Here is a 19,545-nt window from a genome sequence, read left to right on the forward strand (position 1 = left end):
TGCTCATCAGTGACTGGATATAGTGTTCATCAGTCACTGTACATAGTGTTCATAAGTAACAGTATATAGTGCTCATCAGTCACTGTATACAGTGCTCATCAGTCACTGTATATAGTGCTCATCATTTACTGTATATAGCGCTCCTCAGTCAATGTATATAGTGTCCATCAGTCACTGTATATAGTGTCCATCAGTCACTCTATATAGTGCTCATCAGTCACTGTGTACAGAGCATTATCAGTCACTGTATATAGTACCCATCAGTCACTGTATATAGTGTACATCAGTCACTGTATATAGTGCTCTGTAGTCAATATATATTGTGTTCTGCCGTCACTGTATATAGTGCTCATCAGTCACTGTATATAGTGCTCATCAGTCACTGTATATAGTGCTCATCATTTGTAGTATATAGTGCTCATCAGTCACAGTATATAGTGCTCATCAGTCACTGTATATAGTGCTCATCAGTCACTGTATATAGTGTTCATCAGTCACTGTATATAGTGCTCTGTAGTCAATATATATTGTGTTCTGCCGTCACTGTATATAGTGCTCATCAGTCACTGTATATAGTGCTCATCATTTGTAGTATATAGTGCTCATCAGTCACAGTATATAGTGCTCATCAGTCACTGTATATAGTGCTCATCAGTCACTGTATATAGTGTTCATCAGTCACTGTATATAGTGTCCATCAGTCACTGTATATAGTGCTCATCAGTCACTGTATATAGAGCTCATCAGTCACTGTATATAGTGCTCATCAGCCACTGTATATAGTGCTCATCAGTCACTGTATATAGTGCTCATCAGCCACTGTATATAGCGCTCATCAATCACAGTATATAGTACCCATCAGACGGGAAACCTTCATATAGACGGCCGGTGGCGATGGAGTCAGTGACGGACTCTGGCCAAATATGTTTCTAGAGCCGTAGTAGAAGATGAAGATGTCGTCCTCATCATGAAGTAGTTATTTCTCCTGTCCCGTGTAATGAATATCTCCTGCAGTATTGCTAATGCCGATTCCAGTGTCGGTAAATGAGACGAGAATTAGCGTTATGGAAGATGAGTCTATGAGAAACGTATTCAGCTGCCGACTCCGAGGGAGAAACTGCTTGTTGTCTGTGGCCTAAATATATAGATTTTATTAGCAGATGTAAAGAAGGAAACTAAATACTGTAAAATAATAAATCTCCTCATATGTTTCCTTATTATCTCCAGTAATTGTATTATTACACAGGATTTTTATGATGTTACATCGGCTCATCTTCTCTTTCAGGTCTCTACAATATCGGATCCTCTCAGTGAAGATCTTCTACATAAGAGAATTTTCCTGAATTACCCATCAAGGATGGATATGGACAGAGACAAGATGGCGGAGAGGATATTACCCCTCACCCTAGAGATCCTCTTCCGGCTTACTGGAGAGGTGAGAGATTCTGATGACGTCACATTACATCATTCTTATCTATGGGAATAACAGATGGACAGAACTGGAGAGGTGAGGACTCTGGAAATGTCTGTAGTGAGATTTATTAATGTGTCTCTCCATAACCAGGATTACACAGTAGTGAAGAAGACCTCTAGTGAGCGCTGTCAGGACCCTGTGTCTGAGGGATGGGGAATACTCCTGAGCCCAATCATGGGGCCTCCACCTCACCCCCTGATACATGAGGACATCAATCACCAGAAGATCCTAGAACTCGCCTACAAGATGATTGAGCTGCTGACTGGAGAGGTGACACTGCTGGGAAAGCTGGGACATTACACAGTAACGCTATGAAGGGATCGGGGGGATGACGGTATCATTGTATGTGTCAGGTTCCTATAAGGTGTCAGGATGTCGCCGTCTATTTCTCCATGGAGGAGTGGGAGTATTTAGAAGGACATAAACATATGTACAAGGACGTCATGATGGAGGTTCCCCAGCCGCTCACATCACCAGGTAATAGACGGGACTAAATACACACGGCCTATAATTACCGTATTTTTCGCTTTATAAGACGCTCCGGATTATAAGACGCACCACAATTTTTGAGGAGAAAAATAAGAAAAAAATATTTTTTAATAAAATGGTGGTGCCTCTTATAATCCTTGCATCTTATTGCTTACCGGGGTTGGTGGCTGCGGTGTAGAGGGGTCCCAGGCTCGCTGCTGGAGGAGGCAGGCGTGGAGTGATGCTGCAGGCCGCATTCAGGGATGAGGGGGGGCTCCGATGTGTGCTGTTGCTGCTGCAGAGTCTTGTGCTGGTGTCAGGTTTCTCCACTTGTCCGGCGGTTGGAGGCCGGTGCTGCGGGTGCTCCGGTGCGGCGTTGTGTGCCCATCGATGCCCGGGGCTCTGCCGACATTGTTTGACAGACCAGAGCCCCAGCATTTCCTTGGTTCCCTGTATATGTGCGCTGAAGTGCCGGTAAAAAAAAAAATGGCCGCCGGCGCATGCGCAGATGGGATCTCGGGACCAGTTCTCGAGAGATGAGATTTCAAATCTCATCTCTCGAGAACTGGGTCCCGAGATCCCATCTGCGCACGCGCTGGCGGCCATATTTTTACCGGCACACAGGGAACTGAGGAAATGCCGGGGCTCTGGCCTGTCGCACAATGTTGGCAGAGCCCCGGGCATCGACGGGCACACAACGCGGCACCGGACACACCCGCAGCAGCGGCCAGCAACCGCCGGACGCCCCGATCACAGCCTAGGTAAGGCATGTCCGCTTTGTAAGACGCACCCCTGTTTTCCCCCCAAATTTTGGGGAAAAAAAGTGCGTCTTACAAAGCGGAAAATACGGTATCTGTATGTAAAGAATGAATTCAGTCCCTGTATGTGTTTCCTCCAGATCTATCCAGTAAGATGACAACACCAGAGAGCTGTCCCTTTACTCTTCTTCTACAGGACTGTAAACAAGAAGATCCCAATGTTCCTCAGGATCATCAGGTAGATGGAGAGAAGGAGTCATGAGATCTCCCCTATGATGTGTAGATGGCTGTGAAGGTCTTGTGCTCAGTCTTGTTTTATCCACCAGTATTATATGTTTTATACTTGTGTAATGAGAACGGTGGAGATGGCAGGATTAGGCTGGTTTCACATTAGCGCTTTTTAAGCGCACGCACGGCCGGGGGTAGCTCCGCCCCCGAGCCGGCTCTCTGCCCGGCGTGCCCGCCCCTTGCTTGTAGCGCCGCCTCCTAGCGCACAGCGGCCCCTGCGATCGGCGCACCCTATCTTTAGCATAGGGTGCGCAGATCGTGCGCAGGCTGTGCGCTAGTTGCGCTTTGACCTGCGCTGCGCACTTTTGACGGTGCGCCGTGCGCGCCAAAATCCGAAAAGTTTGATTTTGGCGCGCACGGCGCACCGTCAAAAGTGCGCAGCGCAGGTCAAAGCGCAACTAGCGCACGGCCTGCGCACGATCTGCGCACCCTATGCTAAAGATAGGGTGCGCCCATCGCAGGGGCCGCTGTGCGCTAGGAGGCAGCGCTACAAGCAAGGGGCGGGCACGCCGGGCAGAGAGCCGGCTCGGGGCGGAGCTACCCCCGGCCGTGCGTGCGCTTAAAAAGCGCTAATGTGAAACCAGCCTTAGAGCTGATCATAGATGTGACTTCTCCATCTGTGTCTGACTTTTACATTATTTGTTTCAGGGTGAAGATCTGACCCATATTAATACTACAGAGACATATGTGAAGAGTGATGTGCTGTGTAAAGAGGAGATTACTGCTTATAACCGGTCAGGTGAGTAGTAACCACAAAATATAGAGGGGTCAGAGATTTTTCTCAGCCAGCAGCTGTGGCTGCTTTTTCGATGGTGTAGTCTGATGTTAGCACCATGCCGGTTTCCCGGCATGTCAGCTCACTCACCCGTGCCTCAGTTGTTCCTCTCTTCCTCATGCTCCCAGCAGCACTTCCAGCCGGGACTCTGGCCATATTCTAAGGGCACGCGCGCTCCCGCCCTCTTAAAGGGCCAGCGTGTGCACTTGCTATTTCCTCAGCAGCCAATGGTTTTGAGGCAGGTGCATGAGCAACCTTCCTGTTTCAGTCTATGTTGTGTAAGGTCGCATACCAGTACAAATCGTTCCTGCTGCACTCTGAAGCAAATCCTGCCTGCTGCACTCTGAAGCTTATCCCACTTGCTACACTGTGAAGCTAATCCTGCTTGCTGCACTCTGAAGCAAATCCTGTTGGCTGCACTCTGAATCAAAACTTGCCTACTGCACTCTGGCACAAACGCTTTCAGCTGCACTCTGATACAAGCTCTGCCTGCTGCTCCATCCAGTCAGCCCTTCGGGTCCAGCTGCTGCGCGACTGTTAGTCTGCCCTGGAGTAGCACCTGGCATTCATCGGGAGCCAAAAATAACCTCACCATCAGATGCTCTAGTGAATAGTCAGGTGATCGCTTAGTCATGTCCCTCCAGGCCATAGATCATGCTGGACCCCAGACCCTGCCCATACGGACAATGTACCAGGAGCTTTGCCAACAGAAGAACGCACAGGAAGAGCTGTCCACACAGTTGCAGGCCTTAAACATCCCTCCAGAGTTCCAGCATCTCGAAACAGCCGTGTCTCCTCCAGAGACTTCATAGACAATTTGCTTAGTTAAAGATCTTGACCTCTAACTCGCAGCCCCACCACGTTTTGACAGCAATCCGAAGCTCTGCCATGGGTTCATCAACCAGGACCGGCTACATTTTGAACTTCTTCCGCACCACTTTCCTGCTAGATCGAGCAAAGGTGGCATTTCCAATGTTGCACCTTGGAGGTGAGACTCTGGCATGGTTGAACCCACTGTGGAAGAGCGAGGAACCGTTCATCTCCAATTTGCCTGCATTCTTGGAAGCTTTTCGCAAAGTGTTCGATGAACCCGGGTGAACCACCTCTGCAGCTTCTGCTTTGCTCCTTTTACGTCAGACCAATTCTTCTGTGGGGCAATATGCGGTACGCCTATCGCACTCTGCCGTTCGAACTCGGATGGAACATTGAAGCTTTGCTGGCGACATTCTGGAAGGTTTCCGAAGATATTAAGGATGAACTAGCCGGTCGAGACCTACCAACCACCTTCAACGACCTGATCTCTCTCCCTATTTGTATAGACCTGCGCTTCCATGAGCGTGCTAGTGAGGTGGCATGTGAAAGAAAACCGCAGCGCCTGGCTCCGTTTTTTTTTTTCAAGGACCAGAGAAGCTCCGGCATCTTCGGGCAGTAGGAAAGGTCTCTCTAAATGGAAGGGACGTCTCTCAACCCCTGATTCTTGCTGTGACTGTGACAACCGGTGAATCTCGGTTTGTTGAGTCAGCATATTTGGATTCTGGGGCAGCCAGAAATTTCAGGCTGTAGTGGATCGATTCCAAATCCCAGTTCAGCCACTTCAGAACCCCATGGCAATAACATCTGTCGATGGGAGAACTCTTCTGGAGACGGTTCGTTTGGCTACTGAGCCGCGTGAGATCCGTATTGGGATGCTCCATACAGAGAAAATGGTCTTCTTTGTCCTCTTCAACAAGTCTCATGCCTTTCTCTTGGGCCTACCATGGCTGCGTCAGCACGAACCTGTGTTGGAATGGAGAACTGGAGATGTGCTCTGCTCGGGACATTTCTGTCATGAGAGGTGTCTGGATCCCGTACGCCTTGCTAAGGCCCTGTGTAGTCCTACATCGCTGCCCGGTTTGCTGTCCGCCTATTGGTCCTTCGCCGACGTATTTGACAAGAAGGAGGCAGAGACTTTGCTGCCCCACAGGCCGTATGACATCCCTATCGACTTGATTCTCTTGTCTACACCCCCTAGAGGCGGAGATTACCCTGTCCCCAGCTGAGACTCAAGCTATGTCGGACTACATCCAGAAGAATTTGGCCAGGAGGTTCATTCAGAAATCCTCCTCTCCTGCTGGGGCCGGGTTTTTCTTCGTCAAGAAGAAGGACAGAGCTCTACGATCCTGTATAGACTATCGAGGTCTCAACCAGATCATGGTGAAAAATAAATATCCTATCCAACTGATTCCCGAGTTGTTTGACCAATTAGAGGTGCCAGGATCTTTACCAAATTAGATTTAAGAGGTGCCTACAATCTCATCCGCATTCGCCGGGGAGACTAATGGAAGACGGCTTTAAACACCCAGGACGGACATTATGAATACCGAGTGATGCCCTTCGGTCTTAGTAATGCATCAGCTGTTATTCTGGCTGTGTGTCTGACCGACCTCCCTGGTGTGCGTGTATTCTGCATTGCTTGTTTGATTCCCGTGTATGACCCGGTCTGTTCCCTCACTCTGTACTCCATCTCTCGTTTTGGTACTATTGTCTTCTCCGGTTCTGACCTCCTGGCTTGGCTATTGTTACTCCGTTGCAGTTTGTCCCTATTGTACCGTCCATTCACCGTTCTGGTTTTCTGATCTATTACTACATCCTGACTATTCGCTCTGTCTAACCCTTTGGTACTGTCCTGCTATCTCGTGCTTTGACCCGGCTTGATCTGGTTTCTGTCTCTGTCTATGTCCCTTGGTAACATTGTCCTGTAGTTACCTTTCTAGGAGTTTCCCTGCAGCTCCTAGCTCTGTGGAGCTTAGGCCACGCCCCCAGCACGTGCTTCTGGTCCTGGAGCATGCATCATCACCGCTGCTGCCCCACTCCACAGGTATCTTTGAGCACTGTTTTTGTACTCAGGACATGCGCACTGGCTCAGTGAGCAAGTGCAGTGCGGTGTTCCTGACAGTAGTGATCTACACAGACCATAAGAACCTGGCATATCTCCAGACTGCTCAGAGACTTAATCGTCGCCAAGCCAGGTGGTCTTTGTTTTTTGGCCGCTTTAACTTTCTTTTGCATTTCAGATCCGGTGACAAGATTGTCAGAGCTGATGCCCTCTCTCACTCACTTCTGTCTGGGGACCAAGAGGAGGATCCTCAATTCATCATTGAACCCTCTAAGATGGTTTTGGTCACCCCCATTTGCTTGTCGTGAATTCCTCAAGGAAAGACTTACAGAATTAAAATTGATCTCTCGTCATTACTGGTGGCCATCCATGAGGAGGGAAATCTGTGCTTATGTGGCTGTCTGTCTGACTTGTGCCTGCAATAAAATTCCTAGACAAATTCGTACCGGTTCTCTCCTACCGTTAACCATACCATCTGTTCTTTGGCAGCACATAGCAATGGACTTCATTAAGGATTTTCCAGTTTCCAAGGGTTGCACCGTCATCTGGGTAGTTGTGGATTGCTTCTCTAAAATGGCACATTTTACCCTGTTGTCTGCTCTCCCATCTGCTCCTGAATTGGCTGACAAGCTTCATCAAGCATATTTTCCGCCTGCATGGATTTCCTTGCCACATCGTATCCGATTGAGGTTTGCAGTTTACTTCCAGATTCTGGTGAGCGCTCTATAAACATCTGGATATCGTCTTGGATTTCTCCTCGGCCCATCACCTTCAGTCCAATGGACAAGTGGAGCATGTCAACCAGGTCCTGGGCAACTACCTGCGACACTTCATCAATGACCATCATAATGATTGGGTGAAATGTCTTCCCTGGAATGAGTTCTCATATAATAATCACGTTGGTGAAGCCTTGGGAGAATTGCCATTCTACATTGTGTTCGGTCGGCAACCTGAGGTTCCCCTTCCAGTGACGGTTCCTTCTGATATGTCACTGTGGCAGATATCCTTTCCAATGATTTTGTGAAGTTGTGGGAGGACACCAGAGTCACATTGGAAGCATCCTCGGTTCGTGTTAAGAGACATGCCGACAGTAGCCGCCTGGATCCTCCATGCTTCTGTCCTGGAGACAAGGTATGGCTTTTGTCCAGGTACTTCTGGCTGAAGAGTCCCCTCTTATCTGGCCTTTCGAGGTGTTGAAGCGAATCGACAAGGTCTCCTGTAAATTGAAGCTACTTCCTTCTCTGTGGATTCCAAATTGCTTTCATTTATCCCTACTGAAGATAGTCATCCTGAGACCCTTCTTCAAGGATCCCAGTATCACGCCCATGCCAAAAGCCTTGGATAATGTTTTTGAAGTGTAGAACATCTTGGCCATGAAGAGGGTGAGAGGCAAGACCTTCTTCCTCGTTGACTGGAAGGGATTTGGTCCTGAAGAGAGGTCCTGGGAGCCCAAGGAAAATATTCATGCTCCGATTCTTCTCCGGAACTTCCTCGATGGTTTGAAGTGGTTGGGGCGTAAAGGGGGGTACTGTTAGCACCACGCTGGGTTCCCGGCGTGTCAGCTCACTCATCTGCACTGCAACTGGTTCCTCTCTTTCTCATGCTCCGCTTGCTCCCAGCAGCACTTCCAGCTGGGTTTCTTGCCATGTTCTAAGGGCATGCGCTTGTTCCCGCCCTCTTAAAGGACCAGCACGTGCACTTGCTATTTCTCTTGTCACCTTCCACGACAGCCACATCGGAGGTTGTCTTCCCCGCGCTAATAGGGGACATGAACACAAAGAGGTTAAATACCCCTCCCCTTCCTGCAACCACCAGTGTTTTCCTGTCCCCTGTGGGGCATGAGGAGGTCTACGAGGGTGCTGCCGTGGCCGGCAATCGGAAGCACCCTACGTCTTTCACCTGTACATGCTGGGAAGCTGAGGTCTGGGGCACTGCTCTGCTCCTCCGGTGGCTGCTCCCGTCTCCTCCTGCTCGGTGGACTCGGGACCCTCCCGCCTCTCCTGTGCCTCCTCGGGAGGTAAAGCGGGGCGGTGACGTGCGTGCCGTTGGGCCAAAGGGGGGAGGAGGAGCACAGATGACTGTGGACCCATGATTTTTAAAGATCCGGGTGGGGAGCACCAGGTAAGACAACGTGCCTGACGCTGACTGCAGACGGACATGGACGGTGACAAACCCTCGCTCTCTGCTTCTGCTGAGCCCAGCGTACCACCCTCTTACTGTAAGTAGCAGGTGTCTGCCCCAGCTATCCTACCTTTATTCCCTCCAGTGGCTTAGCTTACCTTCTCTCTCTTATAGGGAGAAAAGGTCTCTGACCCTAAGAGGACCAGCCGCAACTGTAAAATGTGTGCTGCTAGACTCCTCTCTTCGTCTGGCAAAAAGCTCTGCCAATCCTGTATGGAGGACGTCCTACATTCTGAACAGCCCTCTCTTCTGGATAGCATTAAATCCCTCATAAAACAGGAGGTTCAGGCCTCCATGGCCACTTTCTCCCAGATCCCGGTGCCACAACCACCTCTCTCTAAGAAGAGGAAGAAAGCTCCGATAAAATCTAACCCAGACTTGGGCGATATTCAGTCCTCGGGTTCGGAGGACGCTTGGGAGAATAAGGGTTCTACTTCCACTTCCACTCCTAAATCAGGGAACAAACAATATTACTTTAGTCACGAGGATATGGGTGAACTAATCAGTATGGTTAGGGGCACCATGGGGGTGAAGGGGGAAGAAGTTAAATACACGGTACAGGATGAGATGTTTGGGGGTCTGAAGCCCAAAGATTAAAAGGGGTTTACTGTACATGAGAACGTACAGAATCTGATCCTCCATGAATGGGGCCTCCCTGAAAAGGCCTCAGCGTGCCCTCTGAGCTGAAAAACCGTTTTTCCCTGGATGGTGAGAATTCCTTATGGGAGACCTCGAAGGTAGACGTGCAGGTGTCCAAGGTATCTAAGAAAACAGCCCTTTCTTTTGAGGACTCTTCCCAGCTCAAAGATTATATGGATCGAAAAATTGAGACCTTATTAAGGAAGTCCTGGGACACCTCTACAAATCTGCTAAAAGCTAATATAGCTTCCACATGTGTGGCCAGGTCCCTGTTTCTATGGTTACGCACAATTGAGGATCATCTGACTCAGGGCACCTCACCGAAGAGATACTCGAATCCCTACCCCTACTGCAGAAAGCGACGGGATTCTTGGCTGATGCTTCAGCCGAGTCAGTCCGGGAAGCCGCAAAAGCAGCCGTTCTTTCTAACTCTTCGAGAAGAGCACTCTGGTTAAAATCCTGGGTGGGGGGGCGACTTTACCTCCAAAGCCAAATTGTGCACCATCCCCTTCCAAGGCCATTAGGTGTTCGGGCCTGTCCTGGATGACATCCTGGACAAGGCCTCGGACAAAAAGAAATCTCTTCCGGAACATAAAAATCCTCGGAGATGGTTTTTTCGTCCCTCCCATGACCAACCCTCTCAGAGTACAGGGGGAAAGGCAAAACAGGGAGAAGGAGTTATTCCAAAGGAGGCAAGGGCAAGAACATCCTTGTCCCTAACCAGCAACAGACCCCAGATAAGCAATGACGGCGCCCCGGTCGGGAATCGACTCTCGCTCTTTTTCACCCAGTGGCAATCCATCTCCACAAATCAGTGGGTCCTCCGTACCATACGAGTTGGACTAAAAATAGAGTTCAAGAGTCCTCCCCCACAATGCTTAAGGGTGACCTCCCTACAGTCTCCGCATCTCCAGGACTCCTTATTAAGAGGCCTACAAGATCTACTCAGGTCGAACGCGATCTCGTGGGTACCAAAGCTGGAGAAAGGACACGGCTATTACTCGTGTCTCTTCCTGGTGACGAAAGCATCAGGGAAAAAACAAATTATCATAAACCTGAAGCCATTAAACGAATCGATCAGGTACAGGCGATTCAAAATGGAGTCGATCAGGTTGGAAATCCCTCTCATCAGACAGTACTGGGTAATAGCAACAGTGGATCTGAGGGATGCATACTACAATGTGTCAATCCATCCGGAGCACAGGAAAGTACTCAGATTCACAGTCTCTCAGGGTCAGCAAATCAACCATTTTCAGTTCTACCCTTCGGCATTTCATCGGCACCATGGGTCTTTACCAAGATCATGGCAGAGGCAGTGATTTTCATCCGGCGCCAGGGGATATGCATTATCCCATATCTGGACAACTTCCTCGTCACTGCACCATCTAGCTCACGTCTAAAGATGGACGTAGAAAAGACCCTGGAGATATTAAGATCCCTGGGTTGGATACCGAACTTGGAGAAATCAGAGATTCTTCCCTCCTCCACAAGGAGAAAATTTCTGAGAGTCCTCTTGGACTCAAGGGAAAGGACATCCTTCCTACTCAAAGATCGTCAGGTCGACCTTGTCCACAAGATAACCAGGTTTAGGAACCAGCGGGCACCAACCCTCAGAAAGTCAATGTCTGCTCTAGGATCTCTGACCGCATGAACCCGGCCGGTTTCTTGGGCTCAGGCCCACACTCAAATCCTACAAAGCCACGTGCTTCTACATTTCAGGCGGCGACAAACTCCATTGTCCCGAAGGATTTCCCTCCCCGGTCATGTAAAATCAGCCCTGAGGTGGTGGTTGAACTACCAAAATCTTCAGAAGGGGGTCAGCTGGGATCAGCTTCCCCTGAAAACACTCCGCTCACATGCCAGCCAACATGGCTGGGGCACAGTAGTAGAGAGGTCCTATTTTCAGGGGAGATGGCCACCGAGCATCAGCACCAGTTCCTCAAACCTGAGGCAACTAAAGGTGGTAGGAGAAGCTCTAAAAGCGTCATCACTAATCCAAAATCACCACGTCCGCATCTACTCAGACAATATCCCCACAGTGGCCTATCTACGGCACCAAGGGGGTACGAAGTACGCCTGCCTGAAGGCAATAGCAGCAAGGATCTCCTCCTGGGCAGAGGAAAACTCACTTTCTATCACAGCAGTGCATCTGAAAGGATCAGAAAACACCCAGGCAGATTTCCTCAGACGGAAAGACGTCCATCCAGGGGAGTGGTGCCTGGACCAAGCAGTCTTCTCGTCCCTAGCCTCAAGATGGGGGACTCCGGAGGTGGACCTATTCACCAACAGGCAAAATGCGAAGACAGAGTATTATTTTCCCTCAACCACATGGGTGGAGCGCAAGGAATAGATGCCTTCACCCAACGGTGGAATTTCAATCTCGCATATGCCTTCCCACCCTTACCGATGCAAGCAAAAACATTACAGAAAATCCGGACAGACCGAGTCCCCACAATACTAATCGCCCCTCTGTGGCCCAGACGAAGTTGGTACATTGCCCTAATGGACATGGCCCAGGAAGGCCCCTGGCTTCTACCCCAAAAGATCGACCTCCTTCACCAAGGTCCTCTGCTATACCCGGACCTATGCAAATTGAACCTGGCAGCATGGTTACTGAGGCCAAAATCCTAAGAGCCAAAGGACTCTCGGATAAGGTAATCCAAAACCAATAACCAATGCCATCTATGCCAAGGTCTGGAAAAAGTTTTCTTCCTGGTGCTTTCCAGGCACCCCTGATCTCTTCCACCCCAACGTAGCACAGATCCTAGACTTTTTACAAAAAGGTCTAGAACTGGGCCTTACCCCCAGCACACTGAAGGTGCAAATTTCAGCTCTTAGCGCCTTTTTAGATCTTGACCTGGCCAGCCACCGCTGGACCAAACGTTTATGGCTTCGGCAGCCGGGATTCGTCCTAGACTCCGCAGTCAGGTGCCTCCTTGGGATCTCAACATCGTGCTCAACAGCCTAACCCAAGATTTATTTGAGCCTTTAGATTCCATGACCATAAAGAACTTAACCATTAAAACCGTCTTCTTAGTCGCAATTACTACGGCTAGACATATAGGGGAATTGCAGGCCCTGTCAATTCAAGAGCCTTACCTCACAATCACTGCAGATAGTATCATCTTGAGATTAGATCATACCTTTCTACCCAAAGTGGTCTCAAACTTCCATAGAGATCAGGATATTGTACTACCCTCATTCTGCCCAAGCCCTTCCAACCCTAAGGAAGAGACTTTCCACACTCTCGACGTTCGCAGAGTGGTCCTGTTTTACCTACAGCAGACTGAAGCCTGGCGGATTGACAAGAATTTATTCATCCGGTTCTCAGGAGGAAATAAGGGCAAGAAGGCGGCAAAGAACAGGGAGGGAGGGATAGCTAATACTAGAGAAGAGAGAGAGAGGATTCAAAAAGATTTAAATAAACTGGAGAAGTGGGCAGCAACTAACAGAATGGTTTTTAACAGGGAGAAATGCAAAGTACTACATCTGGGCAATAAAAATGAAAAAAGCATATATAGAATGGGAGGAATAGGGCTAAGTGACAGCACATGTGAAAAAGACTTGGGTATACTAATAGATCACAGACTGAATATGAGTCAACAGTGTGATGCAGCAGCAAAAAAGGCAAATGCAATTCTAGGATGTATTAACAGAAGCATACAGTCTAGATCACGTGAAGTCATTATTTCCCTCTACTCCTCTTTGGTCAGACCTCATCTGGAATATTGTGTCCAGTTTTGGGCACCACATTTTAAAAAAGACATCAACAAACTGGAGCAAGTTCAGAAAAGAGCGACCAGAATGGTGACCGGTCTGCAAACCCTGTCTTATGAGGAAAGGTTGCAGGATTTGGGAATGTTTAGTTTGCAAAAGAGAAGACTGAGAGGAGACTTAATAGCTGTCTACAAATATCTAAAGGGCTGTCACATTGTAGAAGGATCAACTTTATTCTCATTTGCACAAGGAAAGACTAGAAGCAATGGGATGAAACTGAATGGGAAGAGACACAGATTAGATATTAGAAAAAACTTTTTGACAGTTAGAGTGATCAATGAGTGGAACAGGCTGCCACGAGAAGTGGTGAGTTCTCCTTCAATGGTAGTCTTCAAACAGAGGCTGGACAGACATCGGACTGGGATGATTTAGCGAATCCTGCTTTGAGCAGGGGGTTGGACCAGATGGCCCAGGAGGTCCCTTCCAACTCTACGATTCTATGATTCTATGATTCTATGAACACGATTGTGAATTGGATCAGACAGTCTATATGCCTGGCCTACTCATCACAGAAACTGGATCCACCAGCTTCACTGAAGGCGCATTCTACCCATGCGATAGCAACATCATGGGCAAAGAGGGGGAATGTTTCGTCAGAGCAGATATGTAGAGCTGCCACCTGGTCGTCCATCCACACATTCACCAGGCATTACAGACTAAATTTCAATAGGGATTTAACTTTTGGCAGATGAGTTCTGCAGGCCGTGATCCCTCCCTAGAGAAATTAGCTGTTGGTATTACTCCGATGTGGCTGTCGTGGAAGGTGACTAGAGAAAATAGAATTAGACTTACCGGCAATTCGGCTTCTAGGAACCTTCCACGACAGCACTAATTTCCCTCCCTATCTGATGTTTTTATCGGATGATTCCTGCACTTCGGTGGTAACTATTCATACTAGTGTGTCCAGGAAAACACTGGTGGTTGCAGGAAGGGGAAGGGTATTTAACCTCTTTGTGTTCCTGTTCCCTATTAGGGCGGGGAAGACAACCTCCGATGTGGCTGTCATGGAAGGTTCCTAGAAACCAAATTACCTGTAAGTCTAATTCTATTTTCCTCCCCAGCCAATGATTTTGAGGCATTATGAATATATTGCTTCCTCTTCACTGGGGAGGTGCCTGAGCAACCTTCCTGTTTCCGTCTATGATGTATAAGGTCGCATACCAGTGCAAATCCTGCCTGCTGCACTCTGAAGCAAATCCTGCCTGCTGCACTCTGAAGCAAAACTTGCCTGCTGCACTCTGACACAAACTCTGTCTGTTGCACTCTGATACAAGCTCTGCCTGCTGCTCCATCCAGTCTGTCCTTCGGGTCCAGCTGCTGCGCGACTGTTGGTCTGCCAACTGTTGGTCTGGCACCTGGCGTTCATCGGGAGCCAAGTCTAATCTCACCATCAGATGCTCTAGTGAATAGTCAGGTGATCACTTAGTCATGTCCCTCCAGGCTCTCTGCAGTTCATGACACAGTGGTTCCGCAAACCACAACCGTGACAGTTTGCTCAGGCCATGGATCCCGCTGGACCCCGGACCCTGCCCATACGGACCATGTACCAGGAGCTTTGCTGACAGAAGAATGCACAGGAAGAGCTGTCCACACAGTTGCAGGCCTTAAACATCCCTCCAGAGTTCCAGCATCTCAAAACAGCCGTGTCTCCTCCAGAGACTTCCCAGACAATTTGCTCTGTTCAAGATCTTGGCCTCTGACTCGCAGCCCCACTACGTTTTGACAGCAATACGAAGCTCTGCCGTGGGTTCATCAACCTGGACCGGCTACATTTTGAACTTCTTCCGCACCACTTCATGTTGGATTGAGCAAAGGTGGTGTTTTTAATGTTGCACCTTGGAGGTGAGGCTCTGGCATGGTTGAACCAATTGTGGAAGAGTGAGTATCCGATCATCTCCAATTTGCCTTCATTCTCAGAAGCTTTTCGCAAAGTGTTCGATCAACCCGGGTGAACCACCTCTGCAGCTTCCTCACCATCAGAGGCTCTAGTGAAAAGTCAGGTGATTGCTTAGTCACGCCCCTCCAGGCTCTCTGTGGTTCGTGGCACAGTGGTTCCACCGCGTATGTAGAATGTGCTGACAATTTAGAAAATCACTTGAAGAAAAATATTAAGATGCGTATGGTAATGATGCTGTTGGCTTCCTAGAATCCTGATATCTTATTGGATGAATCTACCTCTCTCCCTTATGTGCTGCTGAATGTGCTCATATGGTCCCTACAAGAGCAGGTCCAGTCTTTATGGCCAAACTTCGCTTTTATGATCGGTAACATTAAATGTTCAATGAGGTCCAAGTGTGAATTTCTGTACAATAACAACAGAGTTTCCCTTTATCTTGACTTTTCAATTTAAAATTGACTAACTTCAAATAGGGTCGTGAGAAACTACTGTACATAAAAACACTGCACCTGTGCCATGATATATCTCTAAGCTGTGCGTGGCTGATGGCTGTAATATACATTTATTCACACATGCAGGAGATGTGTTGGCATGGCTCGAGCCCTGGTTTCATGGATTGACTCCACGTCATAAATTCCATTATGTTTTCAATACTAAGGAATTCAGATTACTGCACAATCTCTCCTGAAATGGGGAGCACTAATGCTTTCTCTACACTTCTGGTCAGGACTCATAGTAGCTCCAATGGTCCAACATAAATTAATGCAAGTCCTGTTTAGTATTGGAGTTTGCCCCTCATACATACGTTGTTGTTGAGGATGTAACATGTCTTTTTTTATGAGTTGTGCTGGAACTGGCCTGCGTCACTTATGTGAGCCTGTAACTTCATGGTAGTCTTTAAAAAAAAAAAAAAGGTTGCCTTTGCCTCTTCCAAATGCCCAAGATCTTAATTTTAAGACACTGTATCTCTGCAATATTATAAAAAGTCCTCCTTGAATGTCTAATACTTTTTAAAGAAACTCATTTAAAGGAAAATATTGCCCGAGCTCTAACTTTATTTGCTGTTCGGTGGTGTGACATGGCAAGAAGAATGGTCAGATAGCCGGGTCACAAGCCGGAGAGCAGAGAAAATACAAAATCAGAAGGTGCAAGAGTAGTCAGTAAACGGGCCGGGGTCACAACAGGAAACAAATACAAAAGTCGGGAGCTGAGCACAGAGGACTGAACCAGAGGAGAACAAGGCTGTATCTGGCAGATTCCGGCCATATGCTTCTAGTTTTAGTAAGGCGTGATGCTTTCCAATTGGCTGAAGCAGGAAGCCAATTACTTCAGTTGGACACCACACAATCCCATACTGCTAGACTGGATGGTACTACAGGTCTCGGGCAACCTAATCTTTTTGGAAGGACAGAACCTGTGCCATCCAGAGTTTCTTGTTGCCATGTCTCCTGCATCACCAGCGCCACCTGCAGAATGAATAAGGTGGCGCCTGATGGCAGAAACAGACGTTGCAGGAGCAAATCCCAGAAAAAATGTGACACACCATTTTCAGAAGTCCTAATATGACAAAATAGAAAACCAGAGCAGTAGAAGCCCCAATAAAGTGGCTCAATTTTGGAAATTATAACCCTCAGGAAATTAATCTATAGGAGTAGTGACTATTTTGAGTTCATAGCCAATTTCTGGAAACTAGCACTGAGTGGATGTTGAAGAGTGAAAATTGCACATTTGCCATTTTATTACCTATCACATAGTGTTCAGATTGTGCTTCAGGAGACACACACCATAAATTAAGTGGGTTCTTCTCAATATAGTAATGCCAAACACATGGATGTTGAATGTGGTTTGGGCGCACTGAAAGGCTCAGGAGTGAGGGAAAGATTTGACTTTGGGAGATCGGATATTGCTGGATTGGTTTCTGGAAGCCATGTTGCTTTTCAAGAGTCTTTGAGCCACTAATAATGTGGAAACCTCTGTTTTTCCTCTGTCAGATGATGTACCTGAGTGAGGCTTGTTCTTTGTGAGATGAGTAGAAGTTTTTATTTTCACCTACATTTGGGAGGCAGAATAAACAAACAGTCGAACACCACGCTCTACTAGTTCATCCTATGAGGTTTTCTATCAGACTGTGAACTGTCATTGTCTTGGTTTATAATTAAACTTTTTTAATAGTTTAATACTTTTTAACATTTGTACTTAATTTCAACAATTTTATTCAAAAATAATAATTGGTTTTACTCTTGGCAGATGACTGGACAAGGAGATCAGAGGGACAGCTGACAACTTCAATTTTTAAACCAGATGATCTTGAAAGTACACAGGAGACAATTGAAGTGAATGCCATTACTCCAGATATACCATCATCCATTCACAGCAAAGATCGACCATCTGATCCTTTGAAACAGGTCCTGTCTTCTGATTCATTACCGACCCCTGAGGAAAATCAAAGTCACAAAAAAAGCATTAAAACTTATAAAGCAAAGAAGCCATTTTCACGTTCAGAATATGTAAATCGCTTTCCCCTCGAAAAGTCTTTTCTTAAATGTCAAAAAATTCACACAGCGGAGAATAGTCTTTCTTGTTCCAAGTGTGGGAAATGTTATAACCATATATCACATCTTGTTACACACCAGAAAAGTCACACAGGTGAGAAATCATTTTCATGTTCAGAATGTGGAAAAATTTTTGACCAGAAATGGGCTTTGGTTAAGCACCATAGAACTCACACAGGGGAGAAGCCTTTTTCATGTTCAGAATGTGGAAAATGTTTTACAGATAAATCAAATCTGATCAAACATCAGCAAACTCACATGAGAGGAGAGAAGACATTTTCATGTTCAGAATGTGGAAAATGTTTTAACTACAAATCAAATCTGATCAAACATCAGCAAGCTCACACAGGGGAGAAGCCATTTTCATGTTCAGAATGTGGAAAAGGTTATAACCACAAATCAAATCTTATCACACATCAGAAAACTCACACAGGGGAGAAGCCATTTTCATGTTCAGAATGTGGAAAATGTTTTATCCTCAAATCAAGTCTTATCACACATCAGAAAACTCACACAGGGGAGAAGTCATTTTCATGTTCAGAGTGTGGAAAATGTTTTATCCTCAAATCAAGTCTTATCACACATCAGAAAACTCACACAGGGGAGAAGCCATTTTCCTGTTCAGAATGTGGGAAATGTTTTAAAAATAAAGCAGGTCTTGATTGCCACCATAGAACTCACACAGGGGAGAAGCCTTTTTCATGTTCAGAATGTGGAAAATGTTTTAACCAGAAACCACATTTTGTTAACCACTGGAGAACTCACATAGGGGAGAAGCCTTTTTCCTGTTCAGATTGTGGAAAATGTTTTAACCAGAAATCAAGTCTTATCAAACACCTGAGAACTCATACAGGGGAGAAGCCATTTTCATGTTCAGAATGTGGAAAATGTTTTAACCAAAAAACAAATCTTATCACACATCAGAGAATTCACACAGGGGAGAAGCCATTTTCCTGTTCAGAATGTGGGAAGAGTTTTAAACGTAAAGAAGGTCTTGATCGCCACCATAGAACCCACACAGGGGAAAAGCCTTTTTCTTGTTCAGAATGTGGAAAATGTTTTGAGAATAAATCATTTCTTCTTCGCCATCAGAGCAGTCACATGGGGGAGAAGCTTTCTTCATATGCTTAAAGGGAATCTGTCACCTCGTTTTTCGCATATAAGCTGTGGCCACCGCCATTAGGGCTTATCTACAGCATTCTATAATACTATAGATAAGCCCCCGATGTAAACTGAATAATAAGAAAAACAAGTTAGATTATACTCACCCAGGGGCGGTCGGGTGCGGTCCTATTCCGATGGGTGTCGCAGGTCAGGGTCCGGCGACCTCCCATCTTCATGCAATGACGTCCGATTCCTTACTTCTATCACAGCTCCTGCGCAGGCGTAATTCTCTGCCCTACTGAGGCCAGAGCAAAGTACTGCAGTACGCAGGTGCCGGGAAAGGTCAGAGAGGCCCTGCGCACTGCAGCACTTTACTCTGTCCTCAATAGGGCAAATCAGTACACCTGCGCAGGAGCCGCGAAAGAAGCAAGGAAGAGGACATCATCGCATGAAGATGGGAGGCGCCTTGACCCTGACCTGCGACACCCATCGGATCGGACCGCCCCCCCCCAGGTGAGTATAATCTAATTTATTTCTCTTATCTTTCAGGATACATCTGGGGCTTATTTACTGGAAATGTTTTACATGGAAATTAACTCTTAATAAACTTCAGAGACGTCACAAAGGGGAGTAGCCTTTTTCATCTTCAGAATGTTGTTTTATCCGAAAATTGTACCTTCTCATTTCTCATGTTTGTTCTCTTTAAATAAAAACACTCATACTCTCCTTCCTTGCCGGTGCTGATCCATTGATGTCG

General features: G+C 47.1%; 1 protein-coding gene across 1 annotated transcript in view; it reads left to right on the top strand.

The window, feature by feature from the left end:
- LOC141047166 (uncharacterized) overlaps positions 1 to 18,976 on the top strand; it is a 73,823-nt gene extending 54,847 nt beyond the window's left edge. Inside the window, exons 4-9 of the mRNA XM_073542122.1 lie at positions 1,286 to 1,435; positions 1,565 to 1,744; positions 1,828 to 1,951; positions 2,841 to 2,938; positions 3,637 to 3,727; positions 17,380 to 18,976. Coding sequence (XP_073398223.1) covers positions 1,286 to 1,435; positions 1,565 to 1,744; positions 1,828 to 1,951; positions 2,841 to 2,938; positions 3,637 to 3,727; positions 17,380 to 18,815 — 2,079 coding nt within the window. The 3' untranslated portion in view covers positions 18,816 to 18,976. The remainder of the gene's footprint in view (positions 1 to 1,285; positions 1,436 to 1,564; positions 1,745 to 1,827; positions 1,952 to 2,840; positions 2,939 to 3,636; positions 3,728 to 17,379) is intronic.
- The last annotated feature ends 569 nt before the right edge of the window (positions 18,977 to 19,545 follow it).

Source organism: Dendrobates tinctorius, unplaced genomic scaffold (assembly GCF_039654945.1).
Source record: "Dendrobates tinctorius isolate UK_male_01 unplaced genomic scaffold, ASM3965494v1 ptg000126l, whole genome shotgun sequence".
Lineage (NCBI taxonomy): Eukaryota > Metazoa > Chordata > Amphibia > Anura > Dendrobatidae > Dendrobates > Dendrobates tinctorius.